This window comes from Nicrophorus vespilloides, unplaced genomic scaffold (genome assembly GCF_001412225.1).
Source record: "Nicrophorus vespilloides isolate i.1.1-1 unplaced genomic scaffold, Nicve_v1.0, whole genome shotgun sequence".
Lineage (NCBI taxonomy): Eukaryota > Metazoa > Arthropoda > Insecta > Coleoptera > Silphidae > Nicrophorus > Nicrophorus vespilloides.
The window spans coordinates 32,824-58,340 of NW_017097796.1; the positions used below are offsets into that span (position 1 = coordinate 32,824).

The 25,517-nt window shown below is 36.1% G+C and overlaps 1 protein-coding gene across 1 annotated transcript in view; it reads right to left on the reverse strand.

Moving 5' to 3' along the window:
* Positions 1-6,821: 6,821 nt before the first annotated feature.
* LOC108561017 (cat eye syndrome critical region protein 6 homolog) overlaps positions 6,822-25,517 on the reverse strand; it is a gene marked incomplete at its 3' end in the record, with an annotated part of 40,533 nt that continues 21,837 nt past the window's right edge. The window contains exons 2-3 of the mRNA XM_017918782.1: positions 15,345-16,051; positions 6,822-6,857 (exon numbers count right to left, since the gene is read on the reverse strand). Of these exons, the coding sequence (XP_017774271.1) occupies positions 6,822-6,857; positions 15,345-15,993 (685 nt within the window). The remainder of the gene's footprint in view (positions 6,858-15,344; positions 16,052-25,517) is intronic.

Consider the following 25,517-nt stretch of genomic DNA (forward strand, 5'->3'; position numbering starts at 1 on the left):
TTTTATTTATTATTGTAAAATAAACATCAACAAAATTTATTTTTCATATGAAATAGAAATGTAATAATTACTTAAAAAAATACTTTTTTGTATAAATTTTGTACTTTAAGAAATTTTTCAATATTTGAAATTATTTCTTTATTATTCATATGAAATTGAAATGTAATTAATAATTTTAATAGTTAGTTAAAAACAAAACATTTTTACTTGGTTTTAAATCTGTATTAATAAATTTTGAACTAATATGAGAAATTTTGTGAAAATAAATATCATTATTTGTTTATACAGAAAGGTGTAGTAATTTCAGTATTTACAGAGTTTCGTTGTAATCAGTTGTGACTTGGATCACGCATTTTGGCGTAGATGAAAGCCTCGGGGCGCAGGTATATGGATGTGTTTCGGTATTGCATTGCTCCCATATCCGAGCCGACCGCAACCTGTTCAAATTGCAAATACGGAGGAGCATTGGTCCGAATATTTACAAACCGTTTAACTAACGGGAATAAAATAGATCCGAGATTGCGCCCCGTCGCACGACCCCTTTCGATCCACCACCGTACGTTGAACAAAAAAAATAAAATAAAAAAGATCTAAAAAAAAACCCTGGCGGATGCGCCGGGTAATTGGGAAAGAATCCGCCGTAAATTTCGGAGCAAATCTTTTCGATTCCTGCTGGAAAGCGAATATGCTTTATGGTAATCTAATGGCAATATTTCAGACTTACTTATGAATGAAATGGCAAATAATAATAATAATAAAAAAAGAAGAAGATAGAATATGGTAACCAGCCCATAAATCGATTCGGAAATTCCAATAATATTTTCGGTTCGGTGGATTTTGCGGGTAATTGCGAGACTAACTGCTTGGGCCATTTGTGAAATTCCTAAATTTTACCGTCTTATGAAATTCGTGCCCCCCCGATGTTTTATGGCCGACTCACGCGAATCAATTTGTACAAATCCAATTCGAAAAATAAGAATTTTTAATATTACGTAATTCTATGTTTTTTCTTCTCCTTCTCTCTTCCTCATCGGATAGGGACGTTGTGCGAGCCTTTATATATTATTTTTTTTAAATCAAGTTTTAATTTATTTTGGGGACGATTTCCAAGTTGCCAGAGAAAACTTTCTTACTGTTTTATCTGTTCCAGGGTATTCATTAAGTAGACATTAAGAGGCCATCAATTCGTTTTTGTAATTCTGGGGTGTTTCGTGTTTTTTTTTTTTAACTTCTTGTTTTGTTTTGCCCTCTTGTTCTTCCCCTTGCTTCTTCAACCCCCCATTTGTTTCTTCTTCTTCTTTTTTTTTGTTGTTGTTTTGTTCATCTCCAGTCTGCTGCGGCAGTCGAGTGGCTTCCTTGGGTGTCATAACCAACGTTGGTAGGAAGCGTCGCGACGCCGTGGTCACACCGCGTGTTGCGGTAATGAATGGCACCCCGGAGTACCATCGCCATCACGCGCTACTGCCGTTGACATGTGGCCACCGGACTCACCCCCACAATGACCACTTTCTCTTTTACACCCCCGCGTGGCCACGGTGTCAAACAACGACAATCAATTTAACTCTTCACCTCCATCATGTACCCAAATGACACCCAAACAAATCGCCGACGGCTCTCCATTATATATTCGTAATTAACACCGATCCTCGATATTATTCCAATGCTTTTTCAACACAGCTTTATGAATTATTGCCCACATTCCCACATTCGATTATTATCCCAAACACAAACGACGTTTCAACGCATTCCCATCCATTATTAAATATACACACACAAACCCAGCAAAAAATTCAAATAAACATCATATTTTTCCAGCAACTAATATAATTTCATTACAAAAATATTGTAAAGTTATAAATTTGGATATTTTCATTATAAAATATTAGTTGTTTAACAAAAAAATAAAGTACGTTCATTTTTTACAGTTTCTTCAATAATAATTGTTACATTAGTAAATAATTAAAGAAATACTAAAGACCACTTTTACTATCATTCCAAAAAGTTATTATTCTGTACTTCTTTCATACTTTCTGCGAATTTGTTTTATCACTTTTGTATAAAGATTTTAATCGTTTACAAACAATTTTTGTATATAAGTTCTACACTTTCCTTTCCTTTTCACAATTATTATTTATATCTTTACAACTTTAGAGATCTAAAACTTTACTAGTTATTATTTGTAGCACATAATTAATTGAAAATTGTAAAATAAACTTTAGACGTTTGTGTTTGACATTGTATGTCAAAAGGTTAAAACAAATTAATCAATTCTTTAGTTTTGATCAAAAAAAAATCGATATTTTGTTTAAAATATTTACTTGGGATCTAGTCGATGGTCGCATTTACCAAACGACTTCTCGTTTGACAACCAATGGAATCATTTACGTAATGGCAGGTTTCCTTTGCAATTACAAAGTGAATGCCAACATTATCATCAGAACGACTAATTAAAGCTAAATTGAAAATCGTCCCCTTTCATCGATTGCGCGCTGTCTATATGCACATTCAGAAATGAATCGAAACCACTTTTGTAATTCAATTTAGACGTTTCCTGCACACACACATCGGAACGCAATTCCGTGTAACTTTCGGTTTTAATTTTAAGCGCTCGAAGCGACCGTCGCCGGCGGCAAAATCAAAACGCGATTACGTAATAATTGAAAATTGCGTCGAAATTGAAATCGCTGGCACGAATGAATGAATAGTTCAGCTCGAAACACCCGCGACATCAAGTTTGTTTTGATTCAGGACGACGTCGTTTGTTGATAAATAAATTAACTCGAAGCAGTTTGCCGTTTCAATTTATAATCCTCCCCTAAAACGCAAAGGGCGCGTGCCTTGTTTGTGTGTGTGTGTGCGTTTTGTGGTTTAATAAACGTCATGCGCAATAATGCCGTTCACGAAATTTAGTGGATCCTGTCGGGATGTTTTTGGGGGTGGAGGGTTGAAAAAAAAAGGATAGCTGTGGATGTTCGGACGCGTGTCCGGCGACAATAAAACATAGAGTCGCAGTTTTATAACCCTGTCTGTAATGGTCGGGAAAACCTGCAAACGCAGGATCCATTAAGCGGGTTAAATGGACCCTGAATTCGCGACAACGTCCAGCTCAACAAGGACTAATTAATGAATGCGCGCGCGGCATCAATGCGACAGTTCCTTGACGATCCTGCAAAGATCGTCCTTGTAATCATTTTATTTTATGGAGCGGTATGATGCTGATATGAGTTACGTGCCCGGTCGAATCTGCAAATCAGCGTCGGCATATGCAATTTTGGAAACCTCCGCCCTTTAAAAATACATCAAATGCGAAAATGAATGCGTGCACTGGGTCCTTCCGATGGCAAAGGAATACCAAAATACTCCTAACTCCCCCATCCACCCGCAACGTAAGGACTATTTGTTATTTTCGCATGCCGCATGGGAGAAAAGGATATATCAAAGGCAAACTGTCTTCCGACGCTTACAGAATAAAAACGCTTAGATCGATGGGATTACAACATTAAGATCAATTGTTTCACAAGATTAATCAATCCATTTATTCATTTTCTTTCAGTTTATATACTTAAATTATTTGAAAACTTTGTAGACATCATTAATTTCACTTAAATAATTTTTTTTAATTTTATTTACAACTTTGTAAAAAACTTTTTCTTACATTAATAAAAACAATCAGATTTTTCGTAAATGTTAATTAAAATTAAATAAATTGTAATGACAACTTGTGTATATTAATATGAATGTTAAAATTGCCTGTACATTTCTGTAACTTCTTGGTGATTCGTTTAATGAAGAGTCGTGGAAGTCAAAAGTAATGAAAGTAGGGTCGGGTCGCTTTTCGCAACTGAAAGGAAGATAATTTCGAGTTGAAGGAATATCAACGAAATGCAACATTTAATTAAACAAAATCTTGATAATTAAAGCGTTCCGCTTTGAAATTATGAAAGAAAAAATTTAATTAAATTGAATTTAAAGAGAGGGCACGAAGAAACAACGGCCGAGGCAATGAAAGGAAAGAAGGGGGAGGCGATGAAAAAAAGCAGAGGCAAGCGAAATGTGGATGAAAAAAAAAACGAGAAGGAAGAAGAAGAAGAAGAGGAAAGTCGCTGCGTGGAAGGTTGGCTAGATTAGATTAGCGGAAGGATAATGATAAGATATATTAGTAATCAGAGAGTGAGGGTAACAAGGATGTGTGGCTTTTTTTCCAGAGAGGGATAGAAAAGGAGCTGTAAAAGGGGTAGCAGGAAACTGCAGGGCCGCCCCCATTGGGCTCTGGGGGGCTGTAACGACGCGCCGCTCCCGAATACGACAGATCATCAGCTATACAACTCCGCTGCGCCGCAGAAAATATGCGCGGTACTTAAAAATGTAATGAAATATAAAAGCTTCATGCTACATTTACCGAAAGCGCTCCACTCGGATGATATTATTTAAGCGAAAATAAGAGGAACGCCGCAGCAGTTTGTTTTCTTATATAATTTTTTTTCCCAATCCCTTTCGCAGAAACATTAGGCTTCCATCGATTCGTCTGCTCTAATGAAGAAGCCGCAAAACTTTGAAAATTTTCAACTGGATAAGAACAAGAAAAAAAAAACACGCAAGTTCTACAATGCCTGAAATCAATTACAGCGCAGAAACCCGGCATCTATTCATCGCTGAAAGTTATTATTTCCTCTCCACTCGGAATTACATTTCTGCGACTTGATAATGCGATTGAGCGTGTTTTCGGGGAAGATCAAAGTGGGGAAAAATAAATAAACCTATTGAACTGAATCAATCTGAAAGCACGGACGGAGAAGTTTCACGGAGATTCCAAGAAATTAATTAATTATTCTTCTTCAATCTTTCAAAAGACTCGATTCTTTTGATTTCTTTTTTTATCTATTGCCATGTCGTCGTTATTTTAATTACAATCTATTTTGTTGGTAGCATTAAGTAAATTTGATTCCTGTTGACATTCATTGCTTTCATAGTAAATTTTAGAAAGTAAAACCAATTACGTTTCAATTTCAAATAAAAAAAAATCTATAAATTGAATGTATGTTACTCATGTGATTTTAGAAACAGTGATTTTTTTTTCGTATTTATTGTTGAGAGATGAATCATTTTCTCGGATGTTGAAAATAATAATTTGCAGTCGCTGTTTTTCGACGACGGGGGATTTGACGTTGCGAGGGAAAGAATACGTGCCGGCTAATGGCTCAACTTGACTTCAGCAAACCGAGAACTTTATACATTAATCTGTTAAAGTGGGGAAGCTTGTCTCAGCAGAACGTATGTTTCCATTGTCGTCGGTGTAAACTTACGGGCGCGCATCTTTTCCCAGCGATCGAAGGGCGTCGAGGGTAGGCAAAAAAAAACAGGAGAAAACCCACCCCCGCTCACTCACACATACACACTGCGAAAGTAGTTCAATCAAGATTAGCAACGGGGTTAGCGCGCGCGGCATGAAGTGAATAAAACTGAGGTAGGGCCCAGAACAAGAAAGAAAGAAATAAGGATGAAAAAAAAAAAAGAAGGATAGCAAGAAAACAGGAAAGTAAAGATGCGGAAACGCTATTTAAGTGTAAAGTGGATGATTGATATTATGGAAAGCGCGATGGCGGAGAACCGGGTGGGTGGAGGGTTTTTGAAAACGAGGGGGTTGATTGATTGAAATTTGGAGCGGCGCTAAGTCAAAGTCCTTCGTGTTCCCTGAGAAAATGCATAATTAAGCTAAACCACCCCCCGTTCGACCCGCGGTTTCAGTTTTATCGGGGGGGTTGCTTTGCTTTGGTTTGCTCTTGCCTACCCCTCCACAAATCAGTCAGCCATCAAGGCCAATACCGAGCAATTATATAAACAGCCACGGCACGGGGCGCTTATCTGCAGGCAAACACACATTACATAGATAACGCGAAATACGGGGCGATGTTGAATCTAAGCGCAGTGAGTTTCGTCGTTGAGGGTGGGGAAATAGGGGTGAAAAAAAAATAAATGAAGAAAGGATAAAAACAAGGAAAGAAAATTGTTGCACCCACGATTTGTTCCTTATCGGCCGCCGGAAACGTTTCATTAATGTTACGCTGCCAACTGATATAACAATTTCCTTGCAGCCATTTTTACAACCGCCCGCCCTTCCGACAAATACATCAATAAATAAGTAAGAACGAAAGGGAATACGTCGCCACCCCCACACCAACTTTATTTTATCACTTGATATATTCAAGCACATAACTTTAGAAATCCTTAGATCTATCACCTTATATACTATATAAATTTATTATTTATATACTATACATATAAACATATACAAATTGAAATTACTAGAGTGAATCGTTATTTGTTTGCAATAAGTAATTCAGCTTACATCACTGGTATTATGATAATTATTGAGCGTTCGCAGCGATAATATGAATTTATAGCAAATCCGATTAAAATGACCGTAATTTCCACGTGTATTTCATTGTAATTGAAATTAATTGCAATTAACGCTGTATGCGTTACTCTTTAGTTCAACATACTGATGCATCAATTTCTGTAGTTAATGATTATTGAAAAAAAAAAATCAAATATAATTAAATTATATGAAGTACTTGGTTTTGTAGTTTTTAATTCATTTTGGTAAAATAGTTCTACTTTAGTTTTACATTATCATTGATGTTAAGTCATATAGTATAACTGTTGGTAATGATGACTTTAAAAAATTTCAAAGTGATATAAAACTTTTAAGCTGTAGTTCTTTCAACTAGTTGATATTACTGTTAAGTATGAAGTTTGTTCTTGAATTGATTTATGAGAAGTGAAGTAGTTGGTTTCGTAGTAAACATAAGTTAGTGGCTTACCTTCGACGTAAGTCTGCGGCGGTCGGTAGGATACATCTGGAAAAGAGAAGAACAGAAAAAAGAGAGTATGAGAGAACACATCATTAATATTGAACAATGTAGAAACACAGGGAACACAACTTGATACTTTATGCACGTCGAAAACAACACTGAATACTAAGCCCTTATTGCACTTGTTCTCTCCCTCGCGCTCTTGTGTGTGTTTCCCCCCATCGTTTTCCCAGCATCCAGCCACTGTGTGCTCCACTCTAGCATTGCATGCCATACAAAGATTTTTACAAGCGCCTTAAAGATACGAAAACGACTTTATACTCGTGCAACCCTTCGTACTTCGTTACATGCATACGTATATATAGAACTATATACATCTGTGGATGCGGTGTGTATAAGTTATGTTTCACCAGACGAACAATTCTGTCAACCCCAAACCTTCAGTTTTCGCGCTATTAATTCAAATTGGTAGCCCTAGAATAACATCAGGTCTCATTCAAATAATTTGCTCACGTCCTCGACGACCGTGCGGCTTAACACGTTTCTCTCCTATCGGGCCGGCGGTATTTTTTTACTCGCCCTCAAAAGAGGAGAAAGACCGAGGGAGCAAAAAAAAGGGCACACACGAAAAAAAAAATGGAACGCACACACGAGATGCGAGAAAGGGGACCGCGAAGAAAAGGGCTTTTCCGCCCTGAGCTTCCGGTTCTTTTCTTACTTCACCCACCCCTTAAGTGGTATACATACAGCCACCAGCGTTTGAAGGCAAATATATCTATATACATTCAGACTTTAACATTTATATATCGACCTTTTATTGAACGTGTGCATCTAGGATGGCTCTTGGAAAATCTACTTGGCCTCGCCGTGAGATTACAATGTTACTACACCCTATACATTACATACTTTCATAAAAGGATTTCGTTGAAATATTGTTTAACATGAGAATTGATCTTGTTCGAGCTTAGAACATCAAGGGTATGTGAGCAACCGCGACGTGCGGATTATCGTTTGCCAATTGTTCGGTACGGCAACAATAGTTGAGAGAACCTTTCAGAATCAAAGCGCAACAATATGCTTGGATAGGAGCGATATATATATCTAAAAAAAAAAGAAACGAGAGGAAACGTTGAAAGGACCTTAAGAATGAAGGCGCACACCTTGCTAAAAAGAATATCGTTATTCCATACAAACGGGCGCCCGCTTCTTTGTGAATCTATTCTTTGAAGGGCTGTTTACTTACAACTAGGAATATTCAGTTATTAGGCAGAAAATAGGAAACAAAGGTCTTCTTCTTCTTCTTTGTGGCTTTCCGTTCGCAATATAACGTACTAAATCTCGTACAAGAGCTGCGCTTCGCCCACCCACTTTCCATTTTCAATGATTCATACCGAGTATAGCGGGGTGTGCATCGAGCAAATTCCCCTAGAGATTAAGTGTGTTTCTGTTTCCTCAAATTGAGTTACATTTGCACGTTGTATTTTATCCTATATTAGTATGAGTTTATTTCCGGTTTCATTTCGAAAATGTCACTATTCTTGCAAATTATACTAAAACAATACAACATAAAACAGATTTCAATGATACTTTTTCTTGAAAATTTTTATGAAATATTACGCTTTACTTAAAAATATTAATTTATATAATTTACTAAAACATTTCAAATTAATATTTTCATCTAAAACCAATACTTTATAAAGTTTAGTCCGAAAAACTTATATATTTTTCAATATTTTACCGAAAATATAAAATTAATATAAAAAAAAGCAATCATCATTTTAATGGAGGTGTCCGAGCGGAAAAACCGAAAAACGATACGCGCGTTCCGTGAAAAATGTTTGTTATTGTATAACAACAGACCCACAAAAAAAGGTCAATATTTATTTTTGGTATTGTTATGCAATACAGCGTAATCGGAGTAGACGGAAAATGGAATAAAACTATATACATGTATAAATAAAAATTAATAAAAAAAAAAAACAAATGTTTGTAATGCTAGAAACGAATGCAATTATTCAGATTTAATCCATTGTAGGTAAAAGCACAGTTTTTTTTTTTCATACTTTTATTTTATTCGCCTTCGTTGCGTATTAAAACAAAATAACTTTCCGCCCATTTCACATAATGTTTCACATTTTGCCCCGTCCCTATATTATTATTATTTTTCTCTATTTTTGCATTTCGTCATGTTTACATTCCAGTATTTGTTTCCACCGTGCAAACAAAATGCGGTTCAAAACCGCATAGATCCGCGCACACCAATTTTCTCTTCTGTTTATATTTTATTCGAGTGGTTTTTGGGGTCCGCTCGTCCATCGACATAATAATAATAATAATAATATGAGAATGTTTACAAACATAACTGAAACAGAGGACTATTGAAGTATCGAAACATGTTATTTCGATTATATTTGTTTTTAAGTGCGAAAAGATTGTTGGAAAAATATTTTCTTTTTCTATCTTTCTTTCTTTCTTTTATTCGTTCACATTGATTGTGCGTAATCCGATTTTCGGATTTCGGCTCTATATGCGAAATAACAGCGGCTGGTTTTGCTTTGCTTTGCGGAATAGTCGACGGTTAACTATATAAACCGCTCAAAATCGTTTGCGGTCGTCTTTGGCAGAGGAGAGGATTACAGATCAGGCAAGCAACAACTGGAATCAATAGCAAATGAATCCGTTTCAAGTCCCTCCTTATTGTCTTAGGCTTTGCGTTTAGTGAAAAACGGAAAAGGATTAAGCGGAAATTCATTAGCATATTTTACTTTACACGCAGATTTTATCTTTTTCTCCAATTTGGTTTATATAAGATGGAAGAAGATTTAGTGGATTAAGCAAAAAATAGATAAAATGGAAATAAAGATGCGTACACACTTCACGGCATTTGTCAAATCTAACAACTTAACGTGATAGATCCATTATCATGTAATTGGTAGTAATAAAATGTAATGATAGCAATAATAGTACCAACTTAATATATGTCACTACATTTACATTACTTATACTTACAATATATCATGGTTAAATTATGTATTCTTTTCTGAAATCTAATTGAAAAAAATTTCTTTTACAAATATTAATTATTGTGTACAGATCTTTATATAAAAATGTTTTCATATAAAAATTAATACTTTTAATAATGGTACATTTTTTTGTAAAATATAAAATTATCGATGTGTTTCATCGATGGCAGATGACGAGGGAAGCTTTATGTGTGTTCCGGTGTCTTCGTTTTTATTTTATTTTTTTGTTGCCGGTGAAAAAGATGAATTCCCGTCAAATGACCCTTTAATGTTCTCATAAAAGCTTTATGTTTGTGTGGGACGGGAAGGGTTGTAAAAAAATATTGAATGATTTCAGGTGGTTGGAAATTAGTTTGTGTGCGCGAGCCGCCGCCTCCCATTAGCATCGATCAAGCCAACAACGTAAGACTTCAATTTCATTAAGTAGTTAAGGCTCGTACAAACTTAACCAACCGATTGGGCATTGATCCGTTTCTATTACGACCTTTATTCCCTTCTTTCCTTTTCTACAACCTTATTTAGAGCACTGATTTTATTGTTTCAACGTTGATTATGTTTTCTTCAACACCTAAAGAATATATTGAAATCAAATTTATTTATTTTTATCAACTTTGAGAGTTAATTATTATATACAAATATGCAGATATTGAAACCCGAACAATTTACTTTAATTTGAGTATTCAAAGAAACCATTGGCATGAGTAATACACCAAAACGTGAAGACACTGCTTAAAAAAACGTTTTTGCGGGTGTTTCTTACGTCGTGGGGCAAAGGAGTAAGGAATGCGAGTTTAGTTGGTTGGTGGGCCATTAGCATGGATCAGGAATGTACGATTCCAATTTCATTAAGTAGTTATGCGCGCTGAGGTATCTGCTTGTAGCGCCCCGCAGCAGACTTAACGAGCTAACTTGTTATTACCATTCGACGTCGGAGTGATACGATTCCTAGGCACGCTCCAGCTCGGTTTTGTAGTCCTTTAAAACCTCTGCCTTCCCCTTAGGTACCACCAGCTACCTTTAAACTAAGTTCATTTAGTTAGTTCCATGATGTCATTATCCTGACTCGTTATTATCAGCGGCGGTTTTGATCCTCGCTGCAACAGAGAGAAAGAGAGAAGACAACTCCACCCCTCAAATCTCATCCCATCCCTATCCACCCGTAACACCCTTTCGGCTTCCTCGCGAGGTGGGATCGCGCTTTGTTCACATGATTTAATATGTTGCGAATCCAGGCGTCGCTGAATGGGGGGACGAACGTAAAAGGCAGACATGCGATGGCTTTACCCTCCGATCGATTTAGCCCTGCCTGGTTGTAAATAATAATTAGGTATTATTTCCTAGCGTCAACCAGCATTATATGGGTTAGCCGTGGGTGTGCGTGCGATAGTGTCTATATATGTATGAAAGTGTGTAAATAGTGAGTTAGCTCAGTAATCAGTGATCGGCGCCCATCGATCACTCTCTTATCACTGCGATCGTGATGTCTCTATAATAGCATCGCACAACACATGCTGGGAGGACTACACGGGATGGGACGTAACGGGACAGACCGGGACGGGACTAAATGGAACGGGACGGACCCGTCCCACGACGGAAACTGCGAACACACATTATGCGATCGTGACTTTTAGCTGTGCGCCTGATGCCGATCACTTTTCTGATGAAAAGGGTGTCCCGCGTCGCGCAAATTGTTTCGACTATAAAATCGGTGGCCATAATTGAAAAGCGCTTCAGCCGGATAACCAACTCAATCCGTACAAACACATACACACGATGTACAAACACATGCACACAACGTACCCTCTCCGAAACACAAACTCCCTCGCACACAGGATTTTATTATATACTCCTCGTTGTTTGCTTTCGTTCTTTTTGCTTCCTCTCTCTTCTTGAATCCTTCCCCCAGTTTCTCCCTTTATACAGGAAAAGCGAGTGAAAAATTCGCTGATACGAGCTATTAAACACCAAATTTCATCGGGACACCTTCGCTCTTGTATTCTTTCAGGCAGACTCCAATCCATCGGCAACGCATAAAACAGTTTCCGTTTTACTCGTTGACTTCTTTTTTTTCTTGAACAAAAATAAAGCCCATATACAAAGTCAAATATTTTTCTTAGACCCTTCTTTTCTTAGGGTTCCATTCTTATTACAAACTTACTTTTTCCATCACAAAATAAATTAAAAAGATTAAAACATTTTTGTTATCCAAAATTCTATTTACATTATTCTCATCAAATAATTTCATTTACATTTTAGTATGTACAATATTATTTATTTTGCAGGATGGAAATACAATTATTAGAGTCAATAGTCATATTTATATTAAATTTCAGTTATGTATTCAATACCCAATTTAACTTAGAGAGTTTTTCAGGATTCTCGTATGGATTAACAATAATTTTTGTTACTGTTTTTTTTCCATGTTTCTTTGAACTAAAAATAGCTAAATCCTGTTTCTTAAGAAGTGTTGCAAGATTGGTAACAAGTTTGTAGTAGAGATCTAAGCCCGTTGCAGATTGAATACGACCTATATCAAAAGAGTTATTGTTTTTATCGAGTTCGCTGCAACGGAACATTAAAACCGGAGTAATATTTAAGCGGCAGTTGGAAATAAAACATCCGCGCGTCCCGACGCCGGTGGCAACGGCAATAAAAACAACAACATTCCTTTTACGATCCATGTAAATCAATATTGAAAAGTTCTACAATATTTCCAAACACAAACTTAATAATTATCTTAATGAACGCATATATATATATATATATTATATTCAGAATGTTTGCAGGATGTTTGCGAAACCCTCTGACCAAATATTTAATTTCTAGAAGAGACGAGGGGGAGATGGATTAAGGGAAGATTAATGTTGCCTGACGTCCCAGAAGAATTTTAATATCATTTTAATGAATCGATTCAAGCATTATCAATTCCCGGGACGTCCGAGCCGCCGCCCTCCAAGAAGTGCAACTAATGAACCCCACTGGACTTCTTTATATCCCGTCAGAATTATGCCCACCCTCCAGTTTCAGAGCGCTCCATGAATTGAAGCCATTGCGCCACTAAAACGTTTATGGTGGATTACTGATTGGATTACAGGCTGCAACCATATGGGCCGAACGACATTATCGGAACGACTTAAAGGGATACACCATCAAATGGCATATGGCTTAACTAGAAGGATTATCCACCCTTCCAGCAATGATTCACATTGGGAATAATATACAATTACAAAAACTATGTATTTTTTTTGAGCGAGGAAGGACGGACAAGTAATATTGGCGACAATAGGAATAGTAAAAAGTTGATGGCGAAGTTGAGGAGGGAAGAAGCGGTCAAAAGTTTATATGGTTGTGTCAGGAAGAAGGAGAGGTGGGAGTGGAGTTGTCGAAGGCGATCGACAACGGTTTAAGTTATATGAACGAAGGGGGTATGGAAATTGAGTGACAGCAGACGCATAAACGAAATGAGAAAACTTTGAAAAGTTGAATATAACGCTAGCGAAAGTATGGATTAGATCTAAAGCCTTGTAAGCCAGAACGTCGTGATATGAAGCTGCTTCCCGACGATAAGTCACTCCAATAATGCTATAACAAAGCGTTTATACATATATATTATTATATACGTGTAAACGTTGTTATTTTTCTGTCTCTCATCACTCACCTAAACTCGAGTTACCTTTCAGTTTTAATTTTATGAAATTACTTTTAAATAAAAACTCTACAAACCTGACAGCTCTTAAAATAACTAACTGAAAGATACACATCTTGAGATTATATATAAATTATTATAAATTTGCGATGTATAAACTTGTACATGAAGCATTGAATCCTGCAAATATAAGTTTTTTTTTGTGTGTGAATGAAATCGGTGTCACGATCATGTCATTTTGATGTCCTGTCGTGCGTCCTTGAGGAGGATGACATTTAGACGGTTAAAGGGCGTCTCATTTTTCATGCACACCGGAGACGCCGCCGCTTCGCGACTCCAATTAGATCTATGGCCAACGAAGTGGCTTCAGGTTAGGCTCAATTAGGCTCCGCCGCACCCAAGGCACATAGCATAGCATTAGTCGCCGCTTCCGCAACGAACACAAGCACACGGATACAACCATACACGAGGCATCCCATACTATACCATCCCAGGATCCGCCTCCACCTAACCCCGAATGCTTTTACATACATATACATCGACTAACAAATCTATACATCTCGCATGCAATGTTTAGTAATATCTAATCAGCATATTCCTATATATAAATATATATATATATATATATATATACATAAATATAATATATTTTGCATGCATCCGGGTTCTGTTTTTGGGAATAATGCACTCGCGTGTTTTCGAATCCGAATTATTCATATTGCATAGTTATTTGCTAAAGTTTCAAACAATTCACTTCACTTAAAACGTATTTATGGATTCAATTCAAGTAAATCACAGCTTCTGTTCTGTCGTGAATTGTCAACTTTAAACGGGACATATATAATTCAGCACTACATATTTACACATGCTATTTACTACTTCACAAATTCCTGAAAACACATGCATTATTTAATAATTCAATTTAGCAGAAATCAAATCGTTTCAATTTGTTTTATCTCTGCATTTTCGATTAATAAATATAAATAATTTTATATAAATTTATACATATACATGCAATAAATAATGTACTTGAATTTGCCTCTACTTATATACTTAAGTTGTAGTTAGTGTGTATGCATTTCATAGTTTTAGCAAAAATAATCTCTAGAGATGGTGTAATATGTGCGGAACGTAATATGTGTAAGTCGAGGTATTACCGTATTCTGGAGGCTGCTGCAAGTAGAAAACGCAGTTAAGAGTTAAGCATTTGCGCAAGTGATCCAACACAAATTACGTTTTACGGCGATTTGTTTTCGCGACTCTAATAGGATCAGAGCCGCATGCATTCCAGGAACCGAACCGAACCACCACCCCCGAGTAATAATTATATTTATTCCCAAGTATAATTCAGAGGCGAATTAATACGGTATGCAAATGAATATGCTATTCCAGGCATTAAGTCGTCGTGTCCCGAACCGCTTCGCTTGTGTTGCATTTATTCTTGTTTGTTTGTTGTTATTATTAATTCTTTTTTATCCCCTTTCTTTAATTTCCCGCTGCAAGTATTCTATGTGTGTTTGTGTATGTACTTTTTTTTTAATTTTGTTTCGTCATATTATTATTATTTTGAAATATAAATGAGGATATATAATGGTAGAGCGCTCATAAATAGCGGATATAATCACCTACGCGGTGCGGTTGAAAGTCGGACAAAAAAGGTCCGGGCATAACAAATTTCAAAGTTCTAATTAAAGTACGTGGACTTGCGGCGACGTCCGTCGAGGGTGTTGTTTGTAGTGTTTTTTTTTTGCGTTTCTCTGTGGGTATTTAAGCTTGCACACGTATATGTATATATACATTTGGATACAGACACCTATTTACAGACAGGCTAGAGAATGCATGCAATACGGTTGTAACACGTACAGTTGTAGTACAGCAGGATACCAGACACGAGTACGAAAATCACAATAAGTAGTACGAGCAAGAGGAGCAGGATTGTCGGTCTGCACCAGGACACCAAGCAGGACTCCTCGTTCTCGGGAGCCGTCGTGGATGTTGTCGAGGGAGCACAGCAGCAGCAGCAGGAGCAGCAACAGCAGCCCCCGTCGCCATCACCGTCTCCTTCTGTGCCGCCTTCAGCAGCTACGGGAGCGGCAGTTCCACCAGTCGCAGCAGCACCTGGTGCTATTTCAGCTGAAGCGCCAACCTCTACGTGTTGAGGTTGAAGAGGTTGCGGCGGTGGTCTTATCACGCTCGCTATACCTGTAGCGTTCACCATGACCCCATGGTACGCTGGACTAGGTCTTGGTAGAAACCCGTCATCGTCGTCCTCGACATGATGTCGTCTTCCAGAGTCATGGTACACTCCATAAGATGCGACCATACTCGCTGCCGACGGCGGCCCGTTGTTGTACCTCATTTCGTACCTCGCCGCTCCCAAACTATAACTATCATATCTAACTCCCGGATAGCGCGCAATTTTCTCCCCCGCCCGCACGTTCCAATTACTGTTATACGGACGGGCTGAACTCTGTATCAAATCCACCGTCTTAATACCGCATTCGTTCATCATGGCATCTCTCTTTCTTCGCCGCCCTATTGCGGTTTTCCATCCATATACCGAACATTACCTGCAACAAACAAAACAAAAACACAATCAATAAACACCCTTATTTTCAATAACACAATAATAAATACTAGTAAAACCTTTTGCTATAATCTAACATTCATCTTAATATTTAATCATATACTCCCATCTTTCAAATTGATATACACAACTTGGATAAAATTGATAAAAAATAAATATAAAGATATTTTTTTAAATTATTGTAACAATTACAAAATTTGATTGAGAAAAGTATTTTAATTGAAATGAAAGGAAAATTGTACAATTAAGTGAACGTTTAGTAATTTTCCATAGAAAAGTTGAGCAGGTGAAATTACAAAAAGGTAATGAGTTCTATGCGGTTCATATGGAAAGTTTTGGAGTGGCCAGATCAAAGGTGCGAAATGAAGGGGGTGGAAAGTGAATAGAAGTTGCTTAATTTCAGCTTTCGGTGCGGGTGTGTTAACCACATTTACGGGAAATTTAATATTAATTTATTAGGGGGTGAGATCGAGCCCGAGTAATTCCATCAATGCGAGTTATTTATTTTTAAGTTAATCACTTAGGTTAATTGCTTTTCATATTCGCGCCGCCGCGCCCCTAATTCAATTCGGCCCTTGCAGTTTGCACTCAGAGCGGAGGCAGAGGCGGCGGATACCCGAACTTTTACCCGCTTGCATATTTCATCTCACCTGCATAACCCAATACCTTTGCTATTTATGTGAATATACATACAAATATCGATATTTTTTTGTATTGATGTTAAAAAAATCTTCTGTGTCCTGGATGATATTATTTTGTAGGAAAACAAAAAGGCCGTGTGCTCATGACAGGTGTCAACGTGAAAGAGGTGTATAACCCACTCAATATTTAATTGCATGCAGGAATGGATGGGTTCCCATCGAATACGTGTTGCATTTGATGAGAACCCGTGTGCATTGTATTTGGAACTAATTGCCACATAAAATATGTAAAACGGACTCCGGTATTTATACCAAGTGCATTATGCACTTTATCATTTGTAATCGCATTAAATCGATAGACTAGCTTGTATGGCCTCTCAGTGCGATAAGTCGCCAGTGGAGTGCATTCCTTTTTCTTTGCGTTTCCAACCCCATTTACATCCGGTCATTACTAACCATGCCATATGCATACGCGATGTCTTCACAGCGCTAATGCTTCTTCAAGAAACGCCCCTAATTTCCATGAAAACTTGTACTCTTTCCCTTAACTCCCTTTATTCGCCACCCGCGTTTTAAGTTCCATGACTTCTTTGCAACATCAGATTTTCGACAGATTAACATAACCCTTTTTGTTTCCAAACTTCATTAATTACATATTGAACTACAGCTCGGATTGCAAGATGGTTGATGCAAGAGTATACTTTGTAGGTTACATCTTGAAAGCAGTCATAAACTTTTATTAAATGGATCTTAGAGATCTTTTTAGGGAGCATTAACTTCTTCAAGGGACATTGACTACTTCTGACTATATGTCAGTAAATCACTGAACTTTTTTATAGAGACATCTCAATGACGTAAATTTTACTTTTTAGTTTCAAATTTAATTCAGTATTTTAACAAATTGTTTGAAAAGGGGTCGGCAATGAATTCACTAATATTTTTTTGTGTGTAAAGTATCTGTTATATATGAGAGAAACTGTGTCCGCGAAAATAGAATAGTGGTGTATTTGGATGTTGAGGGTTAAAAGAGATTTAGTGGTGCAAATATAAATTATTGCAAAATAAATGACAATAATTTAGGGATCAAGCCCCCGCTCATCCAGAGAGGGGCGACTGGAAACTTATGGGACCCGCGGGAAATATAAATAAATTTGTCCGTTCATCAGGACCGCGCGCGTCCTGCGTGTATGTGCGGCGATTTCCAAACAAAGTGAAATGCTTACGAGGGGCTAAATTCGGCGAGGGCGCGAAATGCAGGATTCCCCCAATTTTTTTTTCGGGGTGTTCGTACACATTTTATGTTTATTTTTATTATTTTTTTCACGTGGGCTTTTCGGCCGTTGTTCTCCCGTTTCTCTGCCGGTGAAATGCAAAATGTGTGCATTATCATATTTGGGTTTGTTGCATTATTTATAGCCATGAGTACTTTATTTACAGTCCATTACCATAAATCAGTTTTAATGCAATTCACAATATAAAATGTATGCGCGTATGCCGGTATGTGTGCGCGTTGTGTACGTATGTAATCCATTGTTGTAATTAAATCGCTGCTTTATATCGCGTATTGTTGTCGGAGCTGGAAATTTAATTAAATCAGGTTGTAAACAGCGTCGACAAGAAGGTGTGCGTCGCCTCCATAAGCACACGCATTGATTGCATGCTAGTTTTCGCGCGATATCACCGGAATCGATTGCTGTTATCCTGCGAGTAGCTGGTTTTTGGGGGGCGGCATCGCCAACACCATCGCCATCGGCAACGGCGGCGGTGGTCGTCGACCGCCCTTTGAAATGGGTAATGGGCCTGTGTTGGCGGTTTATACAAAAGGCAAATAGCCCGGTGGTTGGAACAAAGGATACATATACACACGGCTGCGGGACGAGAAACAGCCGGCTACAAGGTAGCACAAGGACAGGCGAAAAATACGGAGATAAATGGTCCATGACAGAGAACAAGATTGATGGAAGTCGGCGCCCGCCACCTCCGCCGCCTCCCACAGTCGCACGGGGTGGCAGGGACCTGGAGCGCCGGCTCGGAAGATACATGTGTCGATGCGGAAATACACGGACACTGCAGGAATTCAATACTTATCGCGCTATTGTTAGGACACAACACCTCCCTTCTACAGCGTCATCCAAACCGTTCAACAAAAATATCTTTAATTTATTGCATATCTTTTATTATATTCACTATTCTATAGCAAATTATTAGAGCATTGAAATTTTCCAACTCAAAAACTTTTAATCCAGATTTAGTAACAAATATAAATAAGATTATTGTACACCGAAAAACCGCAATTTTGCCTTTCCAGCTTCGCTCCTTCAACACAGTATGTATATATATATATATAAATAAAAAAAGAGATGTATTTTTCTCTTTCTTGTCGTCTCGCCTCGATGTATGTGCGTGTATGTGATGATGTTGTTTTTTTCTTCTTCTATTCGTTCCAGCTCCTTCGTCTTTCTATTCGCCCCATGTTATTTTTTTGTCCCTTCGTAAGGGGGAAAAATGCCCTTCGGAGCGGCGAACACACCTCGCTGCACCTTCTTACAAATATAACGGCCGCCGGCGCCGAACAAACACATTCCCCAATATTTTCCATCAAAAGAGTTGACATATGGCTCGGACAAACCGAATTAACTTTACCTTTCGAATTTTCTAGACAAACGCCCACAGTAATCTCGATCCCAACGACGAACTCCTACATATTTCATACGGGTTGACAGGAGAAATCTCCATCAGGATAATAGCTCGTAATTAAAGTGACGCGTTGAAGAAGAAAATGGTCGCAAAAGAAAACCAAACAATATATATATATATATATATATTTTGTGCCGGTCACAAAGAAACACATGAAAACTGTTAAAGGACAAAGCGAGGTATCACATATTTTTCACCTGCAAAACATTTTGTCTCATTAAAAACGCAAACTTATGCGGTCCCTATTCAGTTGCAAGACACACAATGCTGCCTGCCTTCGTTTCAATTTATATATTTTTGTTGCCGCAAGAGAAAAGCGGATTTCTGCTGTTCATTTTTGTCCTTCCACAGATCACATTAAAAATAATAATAATATGAAATAACTTCGACTTTATACAATTTACAAATTTTTATGCAAAATAAATACAAGTTTAATCTACTCCTTCACATTTGTCAATAACACACGTATATTTATGTCACTTTAAATCTGCCTATTTTGTATATAATATAGCTTGAACAGTTTCCAAGAAAATTGTATTTAAATCGCGTGTCGAAGACTTAACATACATTTAAGTCAAAGACTTCGAGTAATCTTGCATATATGCATTTACAAATTATATTTGCATTTCCATTAAAAAAATATATGAGCTTATATTGGAAAAAATGGACACAACACCTTCATTTGATAAAATTTTTAGAATATTTTATTTTGCATTTCAGTGGTTATTCAGTAATAAATTGATGTTATAAAAGAAAATGTTACTACTTTTGCGTTGTTCTATTTTGTGTGGGCAAAATAATTTAGCGGACATTGATTTTATGTCACTGAATCTTCATCGCCTCGTTTTAATTACGCCACCTGTCACACGATCCGACAAATATGCATTATACAATATATTGGCAATTATATCAATTGTACGCATTTCAGGTGTGCTCTCAACTATATGTAACTTGTATAAAAATTGATGAAAATAACATTTTACAACAACAACAACAAAAAACATGTAATGAAAACGTCAGCAAAATGTTATATTGTGCAAAATAATCTGGTTTCATTCGAGTTCAATTCAGATAAATGTTATTATTTTATATTTAATAGAAATATGCGGAGCGAGTAAGAATTTTGAGTTACAGTAACAAGACCCTTGTTAAAATTGCTATAGACATGTCTGTATCCCCTTGGGACATCTGAATAAAGATTGATTGTGTACTAAGGTATGAATGGCAGTGTAATATTCAGATGACACGTGTGCAGTATTTGCATTATCAGGAATTGATGAGGGTGGCCGTAATTAGCTTGGGATTCGGATCAGCTTGAAGGAATCAATTCCCGGATGTGATGCAATATTGATGTGCGGACTAAATGCGAGACAAGGTAGCCCCATGAGGAACTGAAGCAAAAAAAAAGAAACAACTAATTGCGGAATAATTCAGAGTTATGGATCCGGAAGAAATTTCGTGAGGTGGTTTATCTGTCGGTGAATTAGTTACAATACTGTAAGTAATCCACTTGAGCCAATACACTAACACTGATTACCGGTTACTCGGTTGCGAATACACTAATTCCAATGTAGTTCAATACTAATTGAATGCGCTTAAATTTGGGACAGCAAATTGAATTGCCACTCGGATAAGCGCAGCGAGACGACGCAATCGAAAAAAAAATAAATAAAAATAAACGAAAAATAAATAAACAGAACATCCCCCAACCCCGTTCGTGTAATTCCGCTCCCTTTTACCTCTTAATCAAGAATAAATAAACTGAAATTAACGGTTTATTTGCGACCTGCAAATGATAGTTCATTAAAACCATTCATAGAATAAACAAGTTCACATATATTTTTCCATTTTCGATTACATTTTTTTTCCCGTAACAGTAAATTGGATGTGCTGTTTGTTTAAAGTTATGCGACGTCGGTTAAAATTTATTTATTTTTTCAATTTTCAGGATAATTGCGAATCATTCTTTATATTTTTTTTTGTTGGTTTATTATTATTATTATATTTGGTCGGTTTTCACCAATTCCGGAAATTTTATTTGAGAACCTCGCCGATAAATTAGATGTACTCAAAGTGCTCGCCGTTCCCCAATTATTATATAATATTCGTTTTGTTCGCGCTGCGGTTGAAATTCGATTCCGCGTTTTGTTCCAGATTTATTCCGGGCTTTATTTATTTGACGATCACGTCGAAATACACGGACGCTGTTTCGATTTATTGCTCTGCCGGACAATGCACCAGAAGGAGTGTGAGGATGAAAAAAATAACGCGTCGATTTTTAGGTTAAACTAGTAAAGAGTAAATGAAATTTTCAAAAGTCAAATATTTAATTTAATATTTCCTATTTTCAATTACTTCAAATTAGTTTTGATCTTGCAATTAATAATACTTGCACCTGTCTTGTAATGCTTTAGAATTATAATTTTATTTACTTGAGATTTATTTGAACTGCTATACTGATTTAGATATGCTCACACTACAAGCAGGTCAAATTGACCTCAGAGGGAGATCTGCTAGAGCCGGAAAATTTTGTCAGCGAAATGAAGAGATCTGAGAGATTATAGCAGCATATATATAGCTTCTCCTCTACAAAAAAAAGGTCAAATTGACCTAAATAATTAATTTTCAACGTTCTAACAACTAATTATTAATAATTATATCTAAAATTTTACCTTAAAACATTTATGATTTACAATTACACCCTTAAAATAAGAAACAATTTTTTGCTTGTAATAAATTTCGAAAAGCTCAAATTCATACTAGTTTTGAGTATCATCAAGAATTCTCGTTTTAAGTCTGACATTATTTTTATTTACACTAGTTGGATAAATAAATTGAAAAAAATAAAAATAAACAGATGTTAAATGTGGAGAGTAAAAAGTTAAATAACAGCGGGAAAGCGCCGGAAGCTCTCGCAATATCTATAGATTATATTTCCGGCGGGAAAACTTAATTACCGCCAACTAGACCGGAAACTTTTCATATACTTTACACGACGGCAATTGGATAATCTCCGGCGGATAATTTAATGGGCCAACTTTTCTAAATCCCGATTACGGCGCGCGGCCGCTCTTTTAATTCCGGTTTCCGGTTTCCTACTTGCTCGGTTATTTTCATTTTTTTCCGTTCTCTCTCTCTCTCTATTTATTTCTACTTCTTCTATTTCCTTTTTTCGGACTCATCGTTGGGCTCATGCAAAAATATTTTTAAACCTCCGGTCGGTGATCGCAATTTAATTAAGGTTAACTTCAAACTACGAACTTCATTACGTCGGCCAACTTTTCTCCGCATATTTATTGAAATCTCTGCTTGGATAATTTAAAAGATTCACATTTTCATTTAACTGATTTTGTTGAATTTTCTAATTTTATGAAATTATTATCTAACTATTATAGAATAGAATACTGAAATATCCATTATTGATGCGCCGGGTATTTAATATATTTCTCTATTGAAGTAATGAAAGTAAACATAAAATAGATGGAATATTATATTTACTAAAAGCTTTCACTTATTACATAACATATTATGGTTTACATAAACATATTTAATGTCAAACATAAATAAAAGATGATAAAATCACTATAAAACGTCTATGATCATATTGATATACACATAAATATGGATTACTTTGTGGAAAAATTACAAAATAATTTATTAAATGAATACAGTCGAACTTCGCATAACGACTAAAATGAATTGTAAGTAAAATGACTCGTTTAACGAGCGACGTTTCGCATAACGAGTGATGAGAAGAGAAGTCCCGGATTGCCGTATTTTTTAATATGTTTCACGATACGAGTATTTCACTATACAAGTAAAAATCCGGAAATTTTGAAACGGATTAAACTCGTTAAGCGAGATTCCATTGCATATATATATACATTGGAACCTCGCTTAACAAGCAAAATAAATTTATGAAAATGAGTTTATATAGGGAAAATTGTTTCAGTATACGAGTAACAATCCGGAAATTTTTGATTAACGAGCATTTAAGCGAGGTTTTACTGTATATTAATTAATATGAAAACCTATTGTATATATGGAATTCAACTACAATATTTATAAAAGCCAACACATCATATACAAATTGAACTATTTCAGTCGTTGTAAATGTATGGATTTTCCATTGTCAATCGCAAACCAATTTAGTGTACGTTGAAATTGATTGTAAATAAATATTGGACGACAAAAAAATATTTATAAATATTATTTGCTGTCCAAAATCAATCATAAAATTCAATGTTTTAATGCAGTTTAATTAAATTGAAAATTACAAAAAAATAAACAAAGTTCTAAAAGATCTAAGTTGTTGCAAGATATATAGTGATAAAAACAATTAACTGTCCAAACTAAAATTGATAATTTTTTTTGTGGTGCTAACTTCAGCCCATATTCTAGGAAGGACTGATAAGGGTACTACCTCTTCATGGTATTGAAGGTGTAGTATATCTATAATCCTTCTCTTTTACTCTCTTCTCTCGTGTATCAATATCCGATAAGGTTCTCTGTATCTTTTGTCTTGGCTCTTGTGCCTCGGACTCGTCATACTCTAAGATCTCTATTCTTCATGTCTTTCTCTCTTTGTGTTATTTACTATCTGTGATGTCCTAAAATAAACATGTGTATGAATACCGCCATTGTGGAACTAGATGTTTCTACCCTTCGAATATTCCTCTCCGATCCATATAATCGAGCATCTCCAAACTTTAATAAAATATAATATTTTTGAAAGATCTATTTTCTGTTACTATCTATTATCTGTTACTATCAGTATTACGGAATTTATTATATATACAAGTAAAAACCATGATAAAGTGTGTTAAGATAAATATATTTAGAAATTTTTAAAATTCCACCGACTTACGAACAACCCTTTGGATCAAAGTCGGGGGATACATATAAATACATTTTTTATATATAACATTTATTTTCGCATCAAATTATAATTCTTTTTAAATATTCAATTACATAATAGAATATAAAATTTTGTAAAATTCAATTACAAAAATATTTTATTGGATATAATATAGAATTACATGATATATATTAATAGGATAATGTCGTGTGAATATTTTCAATTATTGAAAACAAAATAATCGAAAAATCCCATTATTTATGCGGAGGCTTAATGAACGGTCGTAATAAACGTGGCATTAAAATTTTATGTTTCATTCTTAAATTATTGCATGCGTACGTTATAATTATTAATCAATGTATAAAATATGCACAAACAATCGCTGTCATTGAAATTTGCAAAATTTCTAAAAAAAAATATAATTAATAATAGAATTATAATTAAAACACAATTAAATTTAAATTAAAAAAAAAAAGAGTTTTTGTGAATTTTTTTTTAATGAAATTTGAAGGGTTGAAACAAAAATCGGTTATAAATATTTAGGAAAACGAATTCGGATTTATGGGCCTCGCATTCGGTATTATTTTCCATAAATCACGTACGGTTTTGCGTCATTTCCGGAAGGAGTATCTCGCTCGTCACCGATGACATTTTCGCAGTATTTATCTTCCGGATGAATTGATTTTCGCTAATGCCGTTTTGGGTCGACGTTTTCTCTTTCGCTCTAGCCCTTTTCACCAAAAATAGCCGTTCCCTTGTTTCGCTTTAATAAACATGCGGTGCGGTGCGATGCGGCGCGGCACATCGCGCGTTTTCACCACCCTCCAAAACTATCAAAGCTAAATCACTTGGTAATCTGCGCGTTTTGGTAGAGATGCCAATCGCTGAATTATGGACTATTTTCAATGGAATTACCATGCTGCAGCATCGACGTTCTATTAACTAAATATAATTAGCCGCACAAAGTCACTGTTTCGCGTTTGCGAGCTGCGCGAGATTACGTTTCAAAGTTCTATGCATTCATCAAATAATCTGGCTTCGCATAATCGTTGCACCGAATTTGTTAAATTCATACTCAATCAGCGTATACATAACGAATTCATACAGCAAATCAACAACATCAATAATAATATCAACAACAAAAATCAAACACGAAATTCATGCAAATGGTAACCTTCATGAAACTTTGCTCTGTATTAAATAATTAAATTCTCTATTTCAGCGGTCGGGGAACTTTTTTAACCATTACCCCA